Source organism: Drosophila eugracilis, unplaced genomic scaffold (assembly GCF_018153835.1).
Source record: "Drosophila eugracilis isolate 14026-0451.02 unplaced genomic scaffold, ASM1815383v1 contig_367, whole genome shotgun sequence".
In the NCBI taxonomy this organism is placed as follows: Eukaryota; Metazoa; Arthropoda; class Insecta; order Diptera; family Drosophilidae; genus Drosophila; species Drosophila eugracilis.
Window position 1 is genome coordinate 1,414,799 of NW_024573224.1, and position 23,942 is coordinate 1,438,740.

General features: G+C 44.3%; 2 protein-coding genes across 9 annotated transcripts in view; one reads left to right on the plus strand and one right to left on the minus strand.

Moving 5' to 3' along the window:
* LOC108116352 (unconventional myosin-XVIIIa) overlaps nucleotides 1–23,173 on the minus strand; it is a 31,094-nt gene extending 7,921 nt beyond the window's left edge. For 4 of the 8 annotated variants that reach the window (XR_001772834.2, XR_001772835.2, XM_017228167.2 and 1 more), the window contains exons 1-12: nucleotides 23,060–23,173; nucleotides 21,492–21,973; nucleotides 20,612–21,430; nucleotides 20,095–20,238; nucleotides 14,771–15,193; nucleotides 14,521–14,707; nucleotides 13,677–13,843; nucleotides 12,708–13,618; nucleotides 12,045–12,648; nucleotides 11,782–11,976; nucleotides 1,395–1,529; nucleotides 1,101–1,328 (exon numbers count right to left, since the gene is read on the minus strand). Coding sequence is in view for 6 of the 8 variants with exons in the window: in XM_017228167.2 (XP_017083656.2) it covers nucleotides 1,101–1,328; nucleotides 1,395–1,529; nucleotides 11,782–11,976; nucleotides 12,045–12,648; nucleotides 12,708–13,618; nucleotides 13,677–13,843; nucleotides 14,521–14,707; nucleotides 14,771–15,193; nucleotides 20,095–20,238; nucleotides 20,612–21,430; nucleotides 21,492–21,941 (4,263 nt within the window). In the remaining 2 variants the exon portion in view is untranslated. Of the gene's footprint in view, nucleotides 1–1,100; nucleotides 1,329–1,394; nucleotides 1,530–2,996; nucleotides 4,862–6,601; nucleotides 6,949–11,781; nucleotides 11,977–12,044; nucleotides 12,649–12,707; nucleotides 13,619–13,676; nucleotides 13,844–14,520; nucleotides 14,708–14,770; nucleotides 15,194–17,148; nucleotides 18,413–20,094; nucleotides 20,239–20,611; nucleotides 21,431–21,491; nucleotides 21,974–23,059 lie in introns of those variants that run through there. The other 4 variants (XM_017228169.2, XM_017228170.2, XM_017228171.2 and 1 more) reach the window with 3 other exon arrangements.
* On the plus strand, nucleotides 9,374–11,198 carry LOC108116355 (phospholipase A1 1). Its single transcript, XM_017228178.2, has 3 exons — nucleotides 9,374–9,673; nucleotides 9,743–9,986; nucleotides 10,182–11,198. Exons 1-3 carry the CDS (start codon nucleotides 9,604–9,606, stop codon nucleotides 11,023–11,025), a joined length of 1,158 nt encoding a protein of 385 aa, XP_017083667.2. The 5' UTR covers nucleotides 9,374–9,603; the 3' UTR covers nucleotides 11,026–11,198.
* Nucleotides 23,174–23,942: the final 769 nt, after the last annotated feature.

The following is a 23,942-nucleotide window of genomic DNA, read 5'->3' on the forward strand; positions in this document are numbered from 1 at the left end:
TTTTCTCGGCGACTAAGTGATGCGTACGGATTTCGCTTGGTTCTGGCCAGCGGAAAAGCTCGCCGGCTGGCTGTTTGTCTCTCGCTTTTTGGCAAACCAATGGCCAGAAAATTCTCATTTTCCCAGAAGAGCGAGAGAGAGAAGAGGCGCCATAGAGCCAAGTCAATTGCAACATCGGAGCAGCAATTCCGCCTATCACATAATCTATGGTCTGACGGTCGCCTCTTGATTTCGGCCAACTGTTGATCCAATAATTTGGCAATCTTTGGTGGCATTATATAAATTCTATCGAATCCCATAGCATCCCAGCTGCAACTCAAACGTAGCGCGACAAAGTATTATTAATGATCTTTTAGAGCATTTAAAAATACATCTGGCTATTCTGGTATGCGATATGTGCGAAACATTGCCTTACCACATCCACATCGCATCCCATCCATCTCCACCAGAACATATACGCTCGCACGGACTCTCCGAGTCAGAGTCAGTTGGTGTTCAATGCCCAAAATGTTATTTTTAGCCCACTTCAAAAAAACAAATAATACGAATGAAAAAAGGAAATGGAAATCCATTGGCGAATTGTGCATCTTATTCACGATTAATTTGGAAAGGCAAATCGATTTTTAATTGATTGAAGAGGAGATCTGTTTCTTACCAATCTTCTACCTAAAAATCAAACTTCTTAAACGTTTTAGCAACTAATTGAAGAAGACTTCATTTATCTGTCATACCCTAACATTGCTTATTTCAGCTTTTAAAATTACATAAATCAACCTCTCTTATATATACACTTGATCCCTTCAAAGCCATATCTAAAGCTGCCAGAAAACAAACTGTCAAGCTAGTTATTATTTTAGTTAAATATAGATTTAAACACCAAATATAAATACTTATTTCTCTTGCAACAGAATCGGTTTCTTGATGAAGAACCCCCACTGCAATACAATCTAAATATATTAAGCACTCATCTTCTTTCGGCGCCCCAGATATCCAAGCACTGCCAACGCAAACATGAACTCGCAGATGACTTGTCATGTCAGATGGTGCCATTTTAATTGCAGACCCATTTGGACACATGTCTATCAGGATATTGGACTCACCTTGGCTTCCAGCTTTTGGTTCTCCGCCTTGACCTCGCTACGATCGCACTCGATCTTCTCCAGTTTGGCTCGCAGCATGAGCAGCTCCTCGTTGGCCGTCTTTAGCTGCTCCTCGGTGCGATGAACGTTGAGCAGGGGAGTAACTCGAACTAAGAGACGCCACCAAGGCCAATCACGTACGGCCAGGAATGCCTTGACATTGCGTTGAATGCAGCGCACAGCCAGTTCCTGTGGGGTTAAAATGTTAAGGGGTTAATAATGGTTACTTTGTAAATGGTTTGGGTTTTCTATTACCTGAACTCGTCGCTGTGACATCTTTTTGCGGGCCAAGTAGCCACGACAAAAAGCTTGCAGCTGTATAATCCGATCTGAGAGCAGGACATCGCGCTTGGCTTCCAACTCACTTAGAACTCCCGAGCGGAAGAGGATCTAGAACGAAAGAAAATTTATAAATAAGTAATATTATTTTAAAAATATTTTAAATTAAAAGTAGACCATATTTATTTATAATGTTGAACCTTTTTTTTTCATTTTTAATTTAAAAGTTGTTTATTTTTCTTTGGGAAATTTATTTTGTAATTCTCAGCATTATCCTAATCTGCAGTCCTCACATTATTTAATAAGTTATCTGAACTCTACTACACGTGTCAGATGCATAATGAAACCTCAGCAACTCAAGATTCAAGCGGAAAGTGAGAAATCGAAAAATAAAATCACATCATTCCAAGGAAGTTTAAGGTCAAGGTGGGCAGACTTAGCCCAGACCATGCAAATGAAAACGGAAATGAATGGAGGGGCAACGGAGAGGAAAATTCAAATTATGAGCAATTTGAACACCTGTTCGCAAAAAAGATGCCCACACTCTTACAGGTGTGAAAGTGAGACGAAGAAGCAGAAACGATGCCGGCAGAGGGCAATGAAAACGAAATTGTAAACAAGATATTGCCATAAAAGCGAAAAAACTTCACTGGAATGGTGCCCTCCTAATGGCGGTTCATGCAGATGGAGCAAATGCACAAACTCAACGGTTTAGCATATTTAGGGCCACCGGGTTCCCATACAAATTAGCTGCTGAAAAGACGCACCTTAGAGGTGTGGCCCCCAGTCAGTCTCAGTCCGTCTCTGTCTGTCAACGCCGAATTCGCGACCAAGTCGAGAAACTATTTTCTCAAAATCATAATTATGCACGGCACGTAGACAAAAATGAAAGTAAACCAATGTGAAATGGCAAACTAAACTGTCTTGTGCCGGCGATTGCCGAGTGTGTGTGGCATAGTCATCACCTGCTGGTGGCGGTTGGATGCATGGACACTCGGATGTGACCAATTGGACACAGGGAGTGGTTGGTACCGAGCGCGATAAAAAGCCAACTAAAGTACTTCTTGATGGTGCTAAAAAATCTGTTAACCAAACGTTATTTCTAATTTTTGAGACCAAGAGAAAGTTAATTGAAAATTGTCAACGGTTATGTTTCCGATCAACCTGAAAAAAAAATCCTTATAATCAATGATAATTTATAAGTATCTTACAGAAAATATATAAAATATATGTAAATCCAAAATATCACATTTCAGATTAAAAGTCTTTAAGCCAAAAAGATAAAAACTCAATTTGGGAAACCAGGTGTTAGGTCCTCGGACTTGGCTAATCAAAGCAAAACTAAAGAGGTGAAAGGAAAGGGATAGAGAACCAGGGGAGAAAGGAGGAAAGATAAACCCATAGCAGGTGGTTTTGTACAATAAATATTTATTCCATTTACAGCATACGTTAGATAGAGTTAGATATAGACAGAGGCAAAACAGTAGTTGCAGCTGAGAGTTAAAATTGGAGTGGCTGGGGAGGATCGGAAGCGGGATCGGCTCTGCCGCTGCCAAGTCAGTGCAGCCGCATAGTTACCTCTTTCGTGTAGGTGGGATAGATCTCCACCTGGGTCTGGATGCAGCACACGGCTTGCACCTGAGCGACCACCTTGCTGGCCACCATACTGGGGCAGTGCGTCGTAACGGTGGCACTTTGTTTTCCAGCCGCTGCAGCTGCCTCGAATTTTTGCAGCAGCTCGGCGATTTTGTTGGATTTGCCACAGCTCTTTGCCTCAGGCATTTGCTCCTCTGCCTCGTCACCCTCCGATTCGCAGAGACTTCCGGTGGAGTTACTAGTGGAAGTGGATGTGGAGAGCTGTGTGTTGCTAATGTGTCCAGAATCATCTGAGTCCTCTTCTTGCTCTGCCCGGATTTCCTTAGTGGGCTTCTTTAGAGGCTGCTGGGGTGTGGACTTCACATCCTGAACTACTTTCACCAGAAGCTCTTGGTTTCTGTCAGATGTCTCTCCTAGCTTAGGAGGTATTATCTTGCAGGACTCCAGCTTGGGTCTGCCCACCTTCTCCTCGTTGGCGTAGTGCAGCTTCTGAAGTTTCTTCTTATTTTTCACCAGCTGCGAGTGCTCCTTGGTGACTCCACGACTGGCGGTCCTTTTGGGTTTGGCACTCATGCTCTCTACCTGTCGCAGGATATCCTGACCCTTGGCCAAACACTTGACCAGCAGCTCATCGCTATTTGCATTGGGTGATTTTGGTTTCCCTGCTCCGGGTTTCAGGGTGGAGTTAGCCCTTCTGGCCACCGGTCTGGCGGTGATTTGTCGCTTCTCCAGGCTAGAGTTGGCTCGCTTGGGCATGACTACAGCTGGTGGAACGGCTGCTCTTGGAGTACCTGTAGTATTTAGGGTTAGCAGGGATCGAGTCCGCTGTTTATTGGCCGTCCTCAGGACATTGGGTTGCTCCAGGCAAAAACTTTCGCTGCGCTTGCGAAGACTCGATTGCTTTCGCACTGGAATCCTGCTGCCACTTAAATCACTCAAGGAGTTATATCTGGAATCCGTGCCTCCTCCTCGTAGTAGCAGTACTGATCCTGCCAATTCCGGAGACTGGTAGACCTGCATCCTAGCTCTGCCAATACTTAAGGTGCTGTGTGACTTGGCCAACATGGGCTGGTGATCGCAGAACTCCGCCGGCGGAGCAGGCATCTCTTCTGGAGGAGCTAACTTAATTCCCTCCAAAGGCGGAAACTCATTTAGTATATGATCAAAGCTCTGGAGCACCTCGTTCAGTTTGCTCTCATCGTGAGCAACCTTCTCCAGCTCCGCGAAAATTTCGTCCTCCAGGGACTGCTGTGCCAAGTTTAGGCTCAGGCTCAAGTGACTCTCCTCATCGCTGTCCACATAGCTGCAAACACTGCTGCTCATCTGGCTGGGAATTTGCAGGGGGACAGGACTTATCGGTACAGCTTTGGGTGTATATTTTCCACCCACACATCCTCCATCCACTGTGCAAAGGGCACTCATAGATCTGGTGTGCTTGCTGCCTTTGTAATACAGTTTTCCACTCAGCTTGGGCGTTAAATTATCCTCGATTTTGTGGCGTATATGGGAGAAGAACTTTTTGCCCGCCCCCAATCCATGCTTTGGGGCTGTGGTTGTGGCAGTAGGAGAAGGCGGAGGAGGATTACTGCGCACCTGGCTCAACTTGGACTTGACCGTGTGCTTGTACATTGCTCCGAGATTATGTAAAGCAATTGTCCAGCGACTCGAGAGTCGGCAATGAGTAAAAGTGCATATAATTTCGCAATAAATTGCAGTTTCCTTTTCAATATTCAACGGCGACTGGCCACCACTTTCACGGTTTGGGCGGCGGCAGCAAACTCTGGTGCTCTCGGATGTGGTATGGTGTTTTCTCTTCGGGCTCGGCGACGCAACTGAATTTGCTGGCCAAACAGACGCAGTCCGAACTCGAGTCCCAGTCCGAGTCCAAGCCAAATGCTGGCTCTGCATTCGAAAGTGGCTTATCGAGAAACGGCTGGCACATAAACACAGCTCAAAGCAACAAAAAAAAAACACAAACTTGGCTGAGGTCGCGGTCGTTGGTAATTGGTCGAGGGAAAGGGGCGAGTGAATGCAACAAAGCAAACAGCCACCACCGAGCAGCGAACCCCAACCACCAGCTACACCGATTTACCGATCCTCGGGCTTATGCTCGTCCAATGATGCTAATTACCAGCACCAACAATTGGCCACACATGCTCGACTTGCGGCTACCCAGCATAATTAGTCACATCATCGCCATCAAGGCAATCACAAAGAAAAGCGAAACAAGTGAGGCAATGGACTAGGTCTGGAACTGCCCTCGGCTGACTATTTGTGTTTCCATTTTGCCTTTTCATTGCCAGCAATTGGACTTGCCCTGGCTGCTTTACAAAAGATTCAACGAGATCTGTGGATGGGCAGGGCAAAACTGTCATTGGGCTGTTTATTGGGGACAAATAAATATTGGTATAGGCTGCAATGGTCTAGACTTTAGAGGATGCATCACGGTTGAAAGGTCGTTAACCAGAGCGGGTTCTAAGTCTGCTGACAATTCAAAATTGTTGTACTCAGTTACAGACTGAAAGAGATTAACTTTTGACTTTATCATTAACAAGAAAATATCTTTAATAACTTTTTATAGAATTTAATTTGTTAAATGAAAGGCAAATGCATTAAATAAATAACCCTAGATTGTAGTTCGATTTGCTCTTATTACTATATTACACTTTAATTTCCATTGAACTGTGTGATTAAATCATTAGATATCATCAGCCTCGGACCACATTTGATAGCAGCCTTGCCAATATCCACAAAATCATGATAACAAATGCACGTCGCATTTTAAGATCAGGAAATCCTTGATCCCCCGCAGTCATCATTACCATGCTCGTGACAGAAGCTGCTGTAACGATGTCATTGGGGCTTCCCTTAAACTTTTTTGTGGCCACAGATTGAGGCAATTACAAGAAACATAATCGAAGTAAACAAGTCCAGCGCAAATGTCGATGAGATTACACAGTCCGTTCGAAACGCATCTCACGCAGCTTCCTGGTTATTGTTTCATAATTAAAAACTAGTTTACATATATAGTATGCAGGGCTCGTCTGGGTGGCTGGGAGATTAAAGCTAAAGACGCTAGCCAGCCGCGCCCCCTTCCAAAAGGGAGGCGTTAATGAAGTTTTCGTGTCTCGATTGCGTTTGGTTTGGGCTTTTATTTTCCCATCCGTTCGATCGGGAGAGCCAATTTAAAAGGTATTTCTCCCTCCGCCCCTTTTTTTTCGGCGTTGACAGAACCCGCCTCAACCGAGTTATATAATCATGTTCGGCAAGCAGACAGCCATCAGCCATCAGCCATCCGCCATGAACAAACCACTCCCCATTTCTAATGAAAGCGAACGCTGGAAATTTCACTTTGGTTAAGAAAAAAAATTTTAATGTGCACTGGTCAAATGTGGTTTCCCAGTGAGGCGAATGCAGGTTGCAACGTCATTTTGGATTTTTGTTTTGGTTGCCGTTTTTTCTTTCTTTCTTTCTTTTTTTGGTGAAAGTCGGCGAGGCGACAACGCTGCCGTGCGTGTGTTCGTAATCATAATCGGGGGAATCGGTATTGGTTTCGGATTCGGATTTGGACACTTTCCCGTACGTACAAGGTAGATGCAGACGATGGCGCAGACAGCACAGCCGATGGCTAGCAATACAAGGATTGCCTCAGCCACCACCAAATCCTCTGGCCCCTCGTCACAAAATAGACCTAGGATTGGAACCCGGTTGCGAAATGATCCGACGGCACTCGCGTTGCCGTTCCATGGCAAACAAACTGCACTTTTATCCGACCACATCTCGCCGAGAGCTCAGGCGTTTTCCATTCGCAAAGTCCAACTGAGGTACAGAGAAGCCCCGTCCATCTTGGGCCCATCTTCCAGGCACAGAGATTGCATCTGGGGAATTCTATACCCGAGTCAGCAAGCAACAATGGCGAGATGAACTTGACCGTGAAAGTAGCCAGCGTCATCGCCGAGCAAAAGAAAGACCCGCTTAGGGGGAAGACGCACAAACTGGACTGGCTGCAAGTGACGTCAAAGTTGTTTTATTACGATCACTTCACTGACCACCGAAAGCACAGTTCGATTCACAGTTCCATCGCCGAGAACAGGAAATAAAAAAAAAAACTCTAGCAGGCAGCCGAGTGAATCCAGAAATGCTGCAAGTAACTGATATATTCCCAGGCAGTTAAGACACCTGCGGACAGGGATTTAAAGCCAGTCAGGCTTCGATTTTTTTAACAATATCATCAGAAATGTTTTTTTGATTAATATGAAATCAAGGTGTCATAAGCTATTGACCTTAAGCTGTGTAAGCTGATTCTAAAGCTGATCGAAAATCGATTTGGCTAATTTGTCAAAAATGTGCATGACTGGATAAATAAACAATAATTGAGTGGATATAAATATTAAATATTAACTTTTCTCTGGATTCATTAAGCTTAATTTTTCTTGGCACGTTCCCTGCTAATCTGCCAGGTGCGATTTTTGTCTTGATATATGTTGTTCTATTTAAAAGACGCGAAATTCTAGTTTGAACCTTACGTTTTCGAAGGAAAGTAACACCGCTCAGCAACAATGTGAATTGGTTTTAATATTAAGCATAAATTATTCAAATGCCTTAATATATTCTAATTTGATTAGAAGATGAAGAAAGAGCCTACAACGTTGGTGAAAGAGAATGGACAGAAATAGATTCATCGATCTTTGCGTCAAGTCATGCTTACTTAGTTTAGCTCTGAAGTGAAGATGAGTAACCAGTTTGAGGTTTCCTCAAAATGCGAACGCTGCTGTGGATTCGATCCACCTAGAAAGGGATCATGATGATTGAGAGGTGGCCATTTAATATAATAATTGCAGGTTGACTCCAAGTTGATGAAAGGATCCTGACGAGGCGGTGATTGTTCGCATGCCATAAACAATTACAGAATGCTGTTGCAGAGTTTGAAAATGTTTCAATAACCGTCGACTGGGGAATGACAGTCAACGAATTCCAAGGTAATTTCTCGATTAGATTGAAAGTAACAGCAAATTGTTTGGATAAATACGCGGAACATTGACAACGAATTCCTCTGCGTTACGTTACGTTTTAAATAACCATTATAACAATAAGCTCATATTATGTGTAAGTGCTTGCCTTAAAACGTAAAATCCTGTCAATAAACTTTTTGTAACAAGTCGGCGCGAGATAAGCATACACGACAATGGCAAACGCCACGCACGGGTTTAACGATCTTTAAAAATAAATATATATACATGTTAACATGAGCATGAATGAGTTTTAAGAAATGAAAAAAAAAAAAAAAAAAAAAAACCTGAGAGGAAGAGCCAGGCAGTCGTAAACTGAAGTTAATGCCTGCTAAATGGTTTGCAAAACAACCGAAAGTTCCAAGCCAAGATAACTGAGCTGAACCCTAACCCACATTGGATCTTTTGGCCCAGACACCAAGAAATCAGCCTCATTTTGTCGGGCACAGGTGAAAAGTGAGGAAGTGCCGAGTTCTAAGTGAGATCAACGACTGGAGGCTTTCTGTTTACAGACATCTTTTCATTGATTCGGAACTTTGTCGAATTGTCGGGTACAATTGTTTTGTTGTATCTAAGTAGAACTTCTCGTTTTGATCACTGTAATTGTTACAATATAATGGCTAATAATTTCTGTAAGTGATTAGGTGTATTTAAATAGTTTCAAGTATTTTTTCAATTACCAGCCATGCAATTATTTAATCCATCAAGTTGTAATGAATAATCCCTTTCGAAACGATAGTGTAATACATTGTGTCAGATTTTATAATTTTCCAATTAATATTAATGATACCTGAGGCCAACTTATATAAGCAAGTAGCTGGTGAAGATCAACCAACTATTGATGGCATTTTCGACCCGCAACTGTAAATCACTCAATGATATGCGTGTCGATTATATTATGCTAGCAAAATCATGTATAATCAATGCATATATTAATAACTTAGTCAGGCCAAAATGGTCAGTGAAAGCCTATTGACCCACTATATAGCCAGATGTCTGGCTAAAATACCGATACGGATTAGAAACAATCTCCATCGACCGGTTGTTCTGGTCTTCATCCCTTTATTGACAAATCCGTAGAGTATTTGCCTTTACTTAGCCGTAAGATTTGTGTCTATCTGCCACTGCAATTGCCCTGAGGGGGGTTGACTGCACTGGCCGGACAGGCCTGCCGTTCCAACCAGTTAATGTTCGTTCATCATGACAGTGACCGCTCTGCTGCTGCTGCTTCTGCTGCTGCTGTTGCTGATAGGCCGCCCTTGCCCGGTCGCCGGCAGCAGAGACAGAACGCAGCGGGCTTTATTTAACCAAGCCTCCGTCTAGAATCTTGCAATACTTCGGTTCGAGGCTTGTAACGATTCGGAGGTACACGACAGGTTAGCTCTGATCTGCCAAGCTCTGCTCAGAAATTTCATGTTCTTTTAGTGAGCGGCGCGACGCGAGTGAGTGATAAAATTTGGATCGCGGATTGAGACAGAAAATCGAAAACAACAGAATACCTTAAGTCGCACTTAAGTGGATTTTAATTGACGCCTTGTCGTGAATTGTCATCGGGTTTTTGGATTTGGCCAGTTCGGTTTATGGGATCGTTAACGGGAATGCATATATTAAGCTGGTGGCTGTGGCTGCTGCTCCTTGGCGCAGCGGGAAGTGAGTTTCGATCGCCCATATCCAATTTTTATGTTCGTTCTGCAAGATTTGCCTCATCTGCTTTTTCAGTGCTCGCGTCTGCTCAATACTTGGCTTATGAGCCTGGAAAGTGCGAAGTATCCATTTCGAATGTTATCCAGGATATGATTAATACTGAGGCACGCATCATTCTCGGAAGACCCCGGCCATCGCAAACAAAGCTCCTTCGTTATGATCTTTATACTCCTCTTAATCCGGAGGAGCGTCAGTTGCTGCGACCAGGAGATCTTAACGCGCTGAAGAACTCGCACTTCAATCCCAAATGGCCAGTTAGGTAAGTGGAAAGACCAAAAAATTTAACACTGTAAGCTAATTATAAACCTACAAAAAATAAATCAACATTCTGAGTTCGGGTTTTACTACTCTGAACTAGAATATCAATTAGATAGACAATTTGGAGAAAGGATATATATGAAGGATCAACGACACAAGAAACAAATCTTATAAACATTCTATCTCCTCTTTTTAGGGTTTCCATTCACGGCTGGGCGGGAAAGAGTACTTCTTGCTCGAATGCCGCCATTAAGGATGCCTATTTATCCCGCGGCAACTACAACGTAATAATTCTGGATTGGAGTCGCCAGTCTTTGGATATCAGTTATCCGCGTGTTTCCAAGCAGCTACCATCGATAGCTGCCAGTGTGGCCAAGATGCTGCGCTTTCTGCATGAAAATACAGGTGTTCCCTACGAACAAATCTACTTGGTAGGTCACAGCGCTGGGAGTCACATTTCCGGCTTGACTGGTAAGATATTGAAACCCAACCGATTGGGTGCCATAATTGCCCTGGATCCCGCTGGTCTTACTCAACTGAGTCTGGGACCTGAGGAACGGCTGGATGTCAATGATGCTTTGTATGTAGAATCTATTCACACGGACCTAACGTTGCTCGGCAATCCGAGTACCAAGCTCAGTCATGCATCCTTTTTCGTAAACTGGGGCCTGGGGCAGCCACATTGTCCCAACGCCACGGCCACAGAGTTTGACTTTGTATGCGATCACTTTGCGGCCATGTTCTACTTTGCCGAGTCAGTGCGTGAGCCCAAATCATTTGCTGCATTGCGCTGCAATTCGTCGCAGTCGGTTATCTCGGCCACCTGCAACTGCAACAGTGGGGGCAGCCGAAAATATGCAGCTCAGATATGCACAGGCAACGAGTTCATGGGCGGTGAACCGGCGGTCCCCAAGAGGGGTATCTTCTATCTGAGTACACGGCAACAGTCACCATACGGTTACAACGATGGCTTGGTCCACATCCGACGACCCCGGCCGTCCACAATTCGGGACACAGCGGATCGGCGGCCATTTGGATAAATGTAAACCCAAGTCAAGCAAAATTGCCACAGACCAAAATGTGATTTATATACATATTTAAGTTTAGTCTTAACCAAGAGCTAATCCGTCCAAAGAATTCGAATAAAACAAAGATTAATTTACAATTAAGAGAAAATCTATTCCGAATTCCTTTAGTAAAACTGAAGCACTGCCCAGATGTGATGTTTGGCCTTTTTAATTAGCAATAACTATTGAACGTGTTGGGCCAATGTCACTTTTTCGGATTAACCAACTAATTACGCGTGAGTAAAAACAATTAGATGGGAGTTGCCTTCGACAGCGGTTGATTAATCTTATCGGAACGTGAGAGATCGAGAGACAGCATGGAGGGGGAGAAACGTAGAAGAGGTACTGCTCAAACTGGTTCAGCCGATAATCCCACCAAAATAAGCAATAAATGCTTAATTTTATTTAATACACATATTTACGAAAACCAGTTGGTCTAGCTACCAAAGCAATTAGAAACTTCAATTGCACGAATAATTGATTTTTGTCATTTGTATTTTTAACTTTTCTAAGGAGGCCATAAATAACATATCTCCAGCTTAGGCTTCATTAGCTAAATATCATCTTTATTATCTAATAGTTTAGTTCGAGACGAGATGTATTTAAGTCGTAAAAAGTAAGAAAACGAAAGTAATAGCTAGTTTTAGTTCGAATAAATTTCACAAGATTGTTGCGAATCTGTCTTACTAATTTATTGAACTTGAACTGTAAAAGATTTTATGAACTCACCTGACTAGGTCCAATGCGATAACTGGCCACATCCAGCTCATTGACTGCTAATATCTGCTCTACGCTCACATCCTTGTTGCTAGCCAAATCACCGGCCAAAAGACCAAAGCGGCGAACAAACTCCAATAATGGCACTGATTCGGGAAAACCAAGGCGATGCAGACGTGCAGCTTCTAGGACTTGTGAGCCACGTAGCTAAGCGATTCAGAAAATAAGTAAATTATAAGTTTATTACATTTTATAGGGACAGTGCTGAAGCTCACCTGACTCCTTAACAGTGGCACATTAACCATTTCCTCCTCGCTGGCCGCCTGACCGGCAGCTGAGCTGGGCGATCCATTTGCTGTGAACTTGGTGTGTTTGCCAGCGTTGTGTTGCAGCAGATAGCAGTGTACAAAATGAGTTCCAGTGCGTCGCAACGTGTCGATAATTCCGTCCACGGTGAACTTCACCTGTAGCATAATGGAATTGCGTTTCACTCCGGCCGTAGTGAAGGAGCGACGAATACTGGACACGCGACGCAGTGACTGAGTGCCTTCCAATCCAGCAAAGGAACCACAGAAAACCATCGCTCCCGATCCTCGTGTCAGTGAGCCAATGTACAGGCGGTTGATTTCCTCCCTACTGCTGTCTTGTAGCAGGGAAACCGCATTTCGAATTCCCGGATGCTCACGACTATGCCGCACCCAACCATCAACAGCATAAAGCACTGGATTAGTGCCCTGCAGATGGTGAAGTACAAACTGTCGGGGACCGGCGCACTTGCGCAGTAGCGAATGGTGTTCCCGGTCACCGTAGTGTGAGAACAAACGCTCGAGGAATGTATCGTCGTTGGAGTTTGGATAGATGGCTTCCTCATCCAAAAGCCTAAAATATAAATCAGTGTCACAAATTTCCTTATTAAAAAGTTCATAAATTTAACTCACCATAGCATGCCCCGACGGTCGTGTTCGCGTAAATCTCGCTGGGAAGAGCGCACCACATGGTTTTGGGGTGCCTTGTCGATTAGCGAGATCAACGGTCCCGGATGGCACTCCGAAGCCTGATCCATTTCGATTTCCACCAGCTCCTGGGCATACCGATCGCGGGGGGCCACCAGTGTGGTATGATGGAACAGCATCTGCAGACGCTCCTGGAGATAGTTGTGACGCAAATCCGCCAGGGTAGCGCCAACCTGCTGGCCACAACTTGCAGGATTTTGAAAGCCAGGCGTGTCAATTAGCATTATTGAAGCTATGGTGTGAGCCGATGTACAAATCTGACGGTTGATCAGAGCCACCACTGCAGCCAGAGCCTCGGAGTATAGGCCAATGACCAAAGCCTCTAGACATTCCCAAGCCCACTCGTGGCCAGTGTCAGAGGTGGGCGATTTCGAAGGACTTAGACCGCCATTTGGGGCATTTGGTTGTGTTAAACCAAAGGCAGCTGAAGACAGATCCTCTAGATTCACACCCAACAGACCTGATGCCTTCCGGGCAGCTGTAGGATTTGCAAACTGTGTACGGGCTGTAGATCCAGTCCCCAGTTTTGTGACACCAGCTATGCCCAGATGGTAAATGGCCGCCAGAATGCTCCAGATTCCCCGCACCGCCTTGGCATCAATGTTCAACGTTTCAAAGGCCTGAACCGTTCGCATAAAGTCATTAGCCGCTCGATGACGATCCTCCAGCTTTTGGGACAAGGATATAAATGGATGACTGTCCTCGGAGGTAATGTTCTCCAGATGCAGCTCCTTTTGCAACAAACCAGCGGCGCCAGCCAAAAGTCGCGTCATGATGTGGAAGCTGTGTTCATGGCCCAAACGACGACCAGCTCTCTGTCGTTCCGGGAGTAGAACCTAAGCGAAAAACCAGGTATGAAAATTACACGATTGCTGGTATCTAATGAAAATTTACCTGTAGTGATGCAGATGCAATCTGGCCGGTTTGATCAAAATCCAGGCTCAACAGCTGCGTCATCCGCGTGGCATTCGAGTTGAGGCAAGTTTTCGTATTACCAAAAGCCTCCAGAATGGTGCACAGGGCATTGACCTTCTCTGCATTTATGAAGTTATTATAGGCACCTAAAGAACAGACAAGAATTGTTTTTATTCTTTTTTAGAACAAGTATCTTTTGAAATTAATTTATCAAAACAAAATTCTCATTTGTGCATATTAATTTTCAATATCTTTTGTTGTAATTTCGATTCTCCATGAATTCATTAAAAAGAAATTAATAAAAGAGAAAAAAGAGTTGTGGATTCTTTAAAACCTATACAGACAGGTTCCTATTATTGATTTAATATGGATATTTTATTTATATAAAAAGTAAAAAAAAAAAAGATAATTAAAATATTCAAATGATTCCTAATCTGATACCTAATGTTTACGTCAGTAGAGTTGTATTTTTTTCTTTGTAGCTTTTTCAGTTGCCCAATCAAATGAAATATCAATAATATGTATCGCGGCAATTTACATTTTCATTAGACTGTTCCCCCTTTTTGGGTCATAAATCTAACAATGGAACCGAATTCGAGGCTTGACTAATTGCAGCTGCATTTCTTGGCCAACAATGCAAATGAGCCAATCGAACGCAGATTGCATTTTAGTGCGGTATCGCTGGTGTGGCAGGCAAACTGGGCCAGCCAGCAGCCCGCAGCTAACAACAGCCTACGGCTAAAAGGAAAACAAACAACAAATGCAACTGCAACTCGAGTGCGAGTAGGAGCAGCCACGACAATAAGATGGTGGAAACGCATACCAGCTGCCAACGCCAGGTAGTTCAGTGCATGCTTGAAGCTGGTGGATTTGCCAGAACCAGATCGGCCCATGAATATCAAGCTCTGGTCGCGCCGCGTCTCGACCAGGCTCCTGTAGGCGGTCTGGGCCAGTGAATAGACGTGGGGCGGCATGTCCTCCGTCTTGCAGCCGCGGAACATGGAGACAACCTACGAACGAGAGACAGCAGCCGATAAATAACCCGCTTAGGCCAGTAACCAGTTGGTAGTTACCTTTTCGGAGTAGAGGGACAGCGGTGCCATGGGATTGACCACGAGCAGCGTGGGCCCCGCCTTAGTGTGGATGAGATTGCTGGCGTATCGCTGACGGAGGCAATGGAGCACGGACGCCTCGTTCAGATATTTAAGTTCACATATGTCCTCGGCTAGATCCAAGGCGGGGCTATTCTGTTTCTCCACATCGTCCTCGTCGACCGTGAGCTGCTCTCCATTATGCAGGAGACGCAGGTTCAGTTTATGTTCCTCATCCCGACCAGAAGACGGCGTTGGTAAACGGATGGCTGCAGTGAAGCCACCGCGATGCACCAGCCAAACACGCTCCGGCTGACTGGCGTCCGCCATATCCGCCTCCAGATCATGGCCCACTCCTTGGGCTCCTCCTTCTACTCCTCCTCCATTGCCATTCTCATGGCGGCTCTGCAAAAAGATGGAAAACAAACAAAGCAAACACGAAAATTGAGTTAAATTGGGGTCAACATTTTGTCGGCACAACTTCAACTGAAGCAGCAGTTCGGCAGTGTGGGGTGTACATTGAGTTTATTTTCGGATCGGCGTGGATCGGGGAACATTTTCACGCATTTATTCCATTTATTATCCCTACTCCACCGCCGCAGGCAACCGGCAGCCAGCAGCAGAGTTGCTTTCCGTTTATTTCGGGTGCATTTCTAAATTTGATGATGTTTCTAAATCCTAATTAGCCGCCTAGACGCGCCAAATGCTATTGGGCTAGACAGCCAAACCGACGACGACGCGGATGCGCCATTATGCAACCCACCAACGTCGTCGCCAGCATCAGTTCACATTTGTGGCTATAAATGGCATTTAGCCGCCGTAGCAGCATCCCAGCATCTCCCTGCTCACTAAGATCTCCCTTCTCGCGGTATAAGCAAGATAGATCTTCTCCCGAATTATGAAAATATTGTGCAAGGTTCAATAGCCCTCAATTAAAGGCACGTTTTTGGTAGAGTGTGCGCGGGAAACTAATTAATTTTGTAGATGTTGGGAAAGCCGGAACGGAAATCGAATGTAGTCTTTCATTAGATTCTTAGTCACTTTATTTTTATGGCTCTTCGACGGTTTCAAAACGTTTGTTTATAGGCTTTTAATTTAATTGAAGCAGATCCCATTTTGGTTATAGGAAGTTATTGAATTTAGATGGAGGTGTTTTTAGAATTAGATAAAACTAGTCTCTTATAACATTTTCCTGTGTATTTATGTAAAAACAGCTCTTGACTAAGATTCTAAAACCTACACGGTTCAAAGTAAATCAAACACAGACCTTTGAATATAGACCAAGTCATACCCCGTTCAAGTGGAAAATCTAATTTATGTCTTTTAATTTGATTCATTGGCTCGATGGACCCGCTTAATTAGTTTCCAACTGGGACAGAATTCGATAGCCCAGTTCAGTTCACAGCTCGCGTACACTCATCAATCGGGTGGAACTTGTTTAGAGAAATATTAAGATAAACAAAATAGTTCCCCGGGCGCATGTCCACTGTCAATCAATGCTGCACTCCACTCCACGGCAAAGTCAACGAACCCGCAGACGTAGCCGCAGCTGTTGATGATGATGGTGATGATGATGATGGCGAGCACGCAAATTAGACGGAGAAGAGGCGGAGGCTCTACACAGAGACATCAGACCTGACTAATTAACATGGATAGCGGATAGGATAAGACGGTGGATGGATGGATGAATTGGTTACCAAAAGCTACCGTCTGGATTTCATATCCAGCTATCTTTTACTGAATTATGCAACCCGATTCCAGTTTGTAAAGAACTTTAAAGAGGCGGCCACGCCGTGAAGTTAACTCAAACCTAAATGAACACTTCCGCTCGACGGCTTCGCAGGCGTATTGAGCCATAAAGTCATACCGCCATAAATGCAGCGACAAGACGACGACCGTACCATACCGTAAATTATGAGCTTGGGACTCAACGGCCCACGCACCGTCCGAGCATAATAATAAAAGGTCTAACAACTAAATCGTACATTGGGTCATGGTTCGGCGATCTATCGATCGATTCCCATCTTTTGTTCGTTCGTCGGCTTGTCCATTCATTTGTTTCTTTATTGCACCCATCGATGTTGGAGAGAAGTACTAGAAAGTTTGCGTTGGATAAACATAAATGCCCACTAAACACTGTGCAACAAAGTTTAGACTTCTAAGGAAGTTGTTGTTTCTAAATAATATTTAAATCGAACCCGAATGCTGGTAGACCTAAGTCAATAGTGAGTTAAAAGGTTTTGAACATGATTTGCCAATTCATTTCAAATGAATTATCATCTCCTTCCCTCTTTATAGCTCTCTACGTACATTAACAAAATTTCTAACTTTTTGCAGCTTAGTGTAGTTTTTGTGTGCACCTTTTGCTTGACGATTGCATCGTAGTTTTTATAGTTGGCGGCCAGGGAACTGGCCCAAATGGCCGGCCATTGAAGTCCAATATTCTGTGCATCGCGGCGTCGTCGGAACGAACTCCTGGTACTGGGATTGGGTGACTGTGGAGCACTCGCGGCGGCTGCAGCTGCGTATTTCGATGCAGCTGCTGCGGAAATGTTCCAGGGTGGACGGATAGAAGAACCTCCTCCAGGAGAAACCTTAGTTTCCGATGTCTTTCCGTTGCTGCTCCTGAAACTAAGCGATCGTTTCGTAGAGCGCTCGAAGATCGGTGTGACCGGAGCTTGTGGCGGAGAACATGCCAAGGCAGCGGCTTCTTTAGCTTTCGTGGCCGCCAGACGAGGGGGCTTTGGAGGCGGAGCAGTAGAAGGAATAGCAGCGGATGAAGATGAAGGCCAACTGCTTGAGTTCTCTGAGCCGCTCTCGCTAATGGTCTCCGAACTGATACTGTTCTTGCGCTGAGCCTTGGGCGTTTGCCTGCCAGCCTTAGATCCTCCAGCGGCTGCATTTCCTGAACCCGCTGTTCGCTGGGATTTGTTTGTGCCACAGGCATGTGCCTTGCCCGTGCAACCTTTGTGGAAAGAGGGATTTAGTCCCGATCCTGGTGCTGCTGGCACAGCCGGAACAATTCCAGCGCGCAGCGATTGCTCGAAGCTTTTCGGCTTGAGGAACATGGCTGTTATGCGATCACTGGGTACACACAATTGTCATGGCCAGCTTGCGGAGCATGACCAGAGCGGATTAGCAAACAACAAACAGATATACAGATACAGATACTGATGCGAAGATACACAATAGCCAGAGTCTGAAGCGAAGCGGGAAGTAGGCGACGATTGGATAACTGGAGCGCCCGCGGAACCTTGGAACTGTTAGCTTTATGTGGCTGGAGCACTTAGCGCTTTGACATTAGACAATTGCGCGGCTGAAAATGGCCAATCATCGATCGATCGATCGATGGACCAAACCAAACCGAACTGATTGATTGATTGCACTGCAAGACTCAAGTCACGAACGCGACGACGCCAGAGAGTTATGAATTAAAGCCAGTCCAGACCGTATGACAGCCAGAATAGTAATCGTCATGGCACACAAAACACCAAAATCCACTCCGCCAGGCAGCAGGCACTACAACTGGTAACCACATCGAACTTCGCCGTGGGCGTCGCGCAGTCTTTTCTCGATTTCGATTTCCGTACCGAACCTGGGTAAAGTTTTCAGCATACTGACGGCCCTGCTCCAAGCGCAGCCACTGCGAACCGTCCGACAACAACAAATCCCGAGACGCAAACAAAAACAAATCCAAAGACAAAAAAAGAAGCCCAGACGAAAACACACTGCGTCGACAGCGATGTCGCTGCTTCAGCCTCTGCCCATGATTATACCCGGTAATGGGGGAGCACCAGGGTATGCTGGTACCAGAATGAGAAGTCTGGAGTATTTTTAAGTTATTCAACTTAACAAAGTAAACCCTGACAATGTAAATTTAAGAAAAATGTTGTTGGAGAATATAAAAAATATTTACATTTAAATATAGGTAATTATAATACCATAATAAAAAACACAATGACAATGCATTTCCTGCTATATCTAGAAATCTATTACAGGTAGATATAAGGAGTGAATCCGGGGTATCTGATAGTCTAGCCCCCAATAATTTTTGTCATGTTTTGTTGCGGCTTTGCCAGCTATTTGTGTAGGCAGCTCCAAGTGGGTGTAGAAATGCACACACAGCTGCAGTCGCAGTCGCCGCCGAAGTCGCAGTTGCAGTTGCAGTCGACGGTAGCAGCTCTGCTTGCTTAGTGTTTGGGCTATAGTCAAAATCATGGATCGTGAAAATCTACGGATCGCCGTCTTTTGGACGCTTCGAAGTGGGCTGCTGCTGCTTTTGCTGCCGCTGCTGCTGTATTGCATGGCCGAATGCTAAAATGCATAAAGTGCATACCAAATGCAGTTTGAGTTTTTCCACAGTGTTGCCAAATCGGTTTGGTTTTATTTTCGTCTTCTTCAATGGAAGCGAGTAAAGGCGGTGAAATATGTCAACGCCTTAACACCACCCCACCCAAGTTGCTCCACCAGTAATACGTAAATATTTATAGAAAGGGCCAGGCCATGCTAGGCTGGATAGGTGGATACATAGATACACACATAGGTGAATAGATCGCTGGCTAGATAGAGAGACTTAGCTGACGAACATATTTCACAATATTTGTGCAAGTTAAACACGGCGAGAAAATGTCAAACACGTTTCTAGCATAGTCAACGAGTCAATAAGAATTGCAGTTGACAAGCTGGCCAGGAAAGTATGCGATCACAGAATGCTCTCCAACGATGTTTACAGACCTTTTTATCATAAAATAAATATTTTGCTAAAAAATGTTTATAATTTTTCTAACAAGTATTGAGTTAATTAGATGTCTATATGGGATATATATTTCCAACTAGTAAATACTAAAACTAATTGGCAATTATAGTGACATCTGTCACATAAAACTCAACGAAATAAGTGGGTAACTACATTGCACAGTTGACATTGAGTCATGTGAGAAAAAAATTAAAAATAACGAAGTAAACATTTTCCATTGGAAACTTATCGGGAGGGAATACCACAGGAATCAGCTTACTCACTTGACACCATAATTCAAATTTTATGACTAACGATGAGACCAATTTTCAAATTCTAAGACTACATTCTCAACTTGAAAATTGTTCTAAAGATCGTAATTATATTCTAAGAAGCACCTGAGCTTTTCATAATTGATCACAGTACGATTCATACTAATTGATAGTGTTGTTATGCAACCAAAGCCTAGAGGTTTGGTTTAATTCATTGCAATGCTGTGATGATGGGCTGGCAGCTCCATCAATCACGTGTTTGTGAGCTGGCCGCACAAATGGATGGGATCTGGACTCACCTGACGCTTGAAGCGCTTGCTGGCACTGCGCCGGAGGGTGTTGCAGTTGCCGTTGGTTATGGAATGATCGATCTCCTCCACGGTGGCCGTGATAGGTGCCATGCATCGTTTACTTAGTTCCACCAACTCAGCGACTGGTTGGACCTGGATGGGTGACAAGGGAATCAAAGGTCAGAAATAAGTTTTTAAGAAGATAGAAATAATGGATACAATTTTGGAAAACATAAATATATAACTGAAGATGGTTTTACTATTTCTTTTTTCCTTTGATAAAAAAAAGAACTTTTTGGGCACGGGCGATAGCTCTTAAATTAATTTGCTAATATCTAACACAAGGAAAATAGCAAACAACTCATGCAAAACGTTAACAAATACATAAGTATTTACCTATATAATCCATAAAACAAAGACACCTTATGAAATTAAAGTTCTTATCATATCTTTTCTTATCATGTTTTTACTGTTATTCTCAGCGTATGCACATGAAAGGTATTAACTAATTCTCAGAACTACATACCTCTACAGTGACAGCCTCGCCGCTGTTCCGTATCATCTCGATGATGATCTCTCGTGACAGATCACCCACTGGCGTTCCGTTGACCTTAATGAGGCGATCGCCGGGCAGTAGACCCGTGGCTCCGCCCCCAGCACCTGGCTCAGCAAATATAACCGGCTTAAAAATGGGCGAAGTCAGCGATTCTGTTCTGTCCAAGCAGATGGCCTTGCGCAGGCTAAAGCCAAAGTCCTGGCGCGGCGACTTCTGTCGTCTAATAACGAGCTGCCTGGGAGGCGGAAGTTTTACCAGCTGCACCGGCGGCAGCGGCAGCTCCACGTCCTCGAAGGCATGAACGCGGGCCCAACGGTCGATGCCCTGTGACTCGCCAACGGGACTTAGCGAGAAGGGTGGTGTAGCGAACGAGGAGTTTGTGGTATCTGTGAGACTGTCGGCGCTGGGCGACGGCGAGGTGAGCACGTGGAGGTGCGATCCCTGACTGTTGCCCTGGGGTATAGCCCCATAGCGAGCGTTGGCCGGCAGGGTCATGGCCCGCTGCTGACCGCCGGCCTGTTCTCCATCGCTGCGCAGACTCTCTACGGAGGTAAAAGAGGTACCGTGCTGACTGGAGTTGGAGCCAATCGAGCCGGCCCCTCTTCCCACTCCCTCGTACAGCAACTCATTCTGGAAGGTATTGCGCAATAGCATCTCTGGTGTGCCGCCTGCTCCTCCAGTGCCGCCTGTAAAGCTGATCTCCTCGTGCACATTGGTCATATTGCTGCGGGAACCCTTTAGAATGCCACGTTTCGGTGGTTTTGGCGGTATAGGTGGCAGAAAACGATTCTGGAATAAGGAAGGATGTTAAGTTATATGATTATATTCAAGGAATATCCATATTACTTACCTTAAGCCCTCCGGCTAACAAAGAATGGGTGACCTCGCTGTAGTTAACACTCACGCCGGCGCCGTTGGACGCTCGGCTCTCAATGTGCGTCATCACAGATGCTACAATCTCCTCATTGCCACGATCCTGTTCGGGATCTGCAGCTCCTGCTGCTCCCCCATTGCTTCCGCCGTTTGCATCCGCATTAAGGGCAGCAAAGAAGTCTGCGCTATAGTCCGCCGTAATTCCGCTGGGTAGCTTCTCCTTTTCTTTACGCCGTCCACGGATTTTGAGAGACCGACGCACCTCATCCAGGCGGAGCAGTTCGTCCGTACTCATGCTTCCAGTAACACCAGTGACGCCTCCATTTCCACCAGTGGTGGTGCCCTTAGCCTCTTTGCGCAGCTTCTTCTCGCGTTTGCGGCGCTCCTTCTCATCATCACCGGCACTCTTCTTCATAAAGTTGAACATCTTGTGTGGTGTGTGGGGTCCTTAGGTGCTAACTGCAAAGTTCAAGGGCGTGACCAAAAGTCTGGACTAATTCGATTTGCACTGCTCTCTTTCTATCACTCTTTCTCCTCATATCTGAACAGGGGCGGATCTAGGGTAAAGTTTTTCGGGGATGCACTTGTCAAGAATGTGATTTGTTGCATTCTAAAAATAGTTATGTCTTGGTTGTATCGTTTTTATAAAGAATTGTATTATATCCTATTATTTAAAATATAGAAAACATAACATAACAAAATTAAAAAAAATATTTTTAATTGTTGGATCTTTTACTTCTCATAAAATATGAGATCATTGATCACTAATTAAAACCAGTTTCAATAAGTGTTGATATTACAATAACAAAGCAGAATCAGTCCCCTGCATCCGCCCCTGTCATTCTCTCCTGTTCTCTGTCCATTGCTATCTTTCTCTTACACACGTACAGCCCTACCGAGCAATGCACCCGCCCGCACAACAACAGTTATCTTGCAACCGTGTATGTGTAAATGTGCACATTTGCAAATCACATAAACAATGGCATATTTTCTTCACTTTTGCAGCCACATTTCTTGTGCTGCGGTGGCGGCTTTGCTTTTGTCATTGAGTCGTTGCCATTTGCCCTGTTTCTGTTATTATTTATTATTCAATTATGCGCTTTCTTTTCCATAGCTAGCATACATTTGTTTTGTTTTCACACGCACACAATAGCCAAACACACAGGCACACACATAGAAAAGGGGGGCTCGTGACTGCGTTGGTATTGATCGCCCCAGACTGCACTCTCCGCACACATCTCTTTCAATTTTCCATTTCTCCAACTAATTGAATGCACTCGATTCTGCCTTATTACTTATGCCTTTGCTATCCCAATTGCTCTTATTCGGCAATCGGTCTTATTCAGCCACAGCCCAAGTGATACACACGAAAGGCAGAAAAAGAAAGTTTCGAGTCAATAACACCTTTGTTTTTGCACTTTTCTACGCCTTTTTTGATAACACACACACACTGGCAGGCACTCACACATACGCTGGAGTTCCAATTTGTTAAATCGGGAGTGGCAGGCGATATTCTCCCTTTCGATCGGATTTCATGTTATTTACCTTGCTAATTGCCACTGGAGCACTTTTATCGCTGCCCTTTTTTTGCTTTTATTCGGCTCAAAAAAGACTTCGCGTTCTGCATAAACAAATCTGAGCAAGTGTGCCCGCCAATTTTGCTGAACGAAATACCAAAACGCGACTTCACCACTGGTAAAAATATATAGCAATTTTTGGCGGTCAACATTAGGGTACGTTAAGCTAAGACTCAAACTCCGGTAAAAAGAATTTGATATGTAAGACACAAACCAAGTAAGACATTTTAGGGCTTACAAGTTGCTAGCAGGGATGCAATAATTAAGTGCTGTAAAGGACATATATACACACTGTTCAGATTTTAACAATAACGAAGTCGCGACTTCTGCAAATGTTGGTAGATATTTTGTCCATACAAAACTTATCATAAAATTATAATTTATTATATATCAAATATATAAATAAATTTGACTAACATAACATTGCCAGATGGGGGTTTCTCAATATGAGTAATAAATTATATCGTAATTAATATGAAAACATAATTAAATTGTATATAATAGATGATGTAAATAATAATGAATTTCATTTTTCATATTTGGTAATTTTACAACATTTCAGGTGCCCATGTGGCAATACTGCAGAGTGACTATCGGAAACTATCGGCCAACTTAGTGGCAACGCAGCCCGAACTAGCTATCGAGCCAGTTATCGAAAAAAAGTGAAGCGTAAAAACTAAACGGTACATGGAAAATTTATTTTGCCTGTGTGCGTGCTTGTGTTTATGAAAAATAGGTTTTCTTAGCATTTGCAATTGGTGCAACGTCGCGTTGGAAGGCTACAAAAACAGCGAGTGGAAACGCCCGGGTGGCGGAAATAGACTGAATCTGCGTGTGTTCCAGTGCGCGAG

What these genes read in the sequence shown, in the direction of transcription:
- LOC108116355 (XM_017228178.2), top strand. Translation starts at nt 9,604, where the DNA reads ATGGGATCGTTAACGGGAATGCATATATTAAGCTGGTGGCTGTGGCTG. An exon ending in GCTCCTTGGCGCAGCGGGAA is followed by an intron (nt 9,674 to 9,742) that starts GTGAGTTTCGAT and finishes CTGCTTTTTCAG; the next exon opens with TGCTCGCGTCTGCTCAATAC. An exon ending in AATCCCAAATGGCCAGTTAG is followed by an intron (nt 9,987 to 10,181) that starts GTAAGTGGAAAG and finishes TCCTCTTTTTAG; the next exon opens with GGTTTCCATTCACGGCTGGG.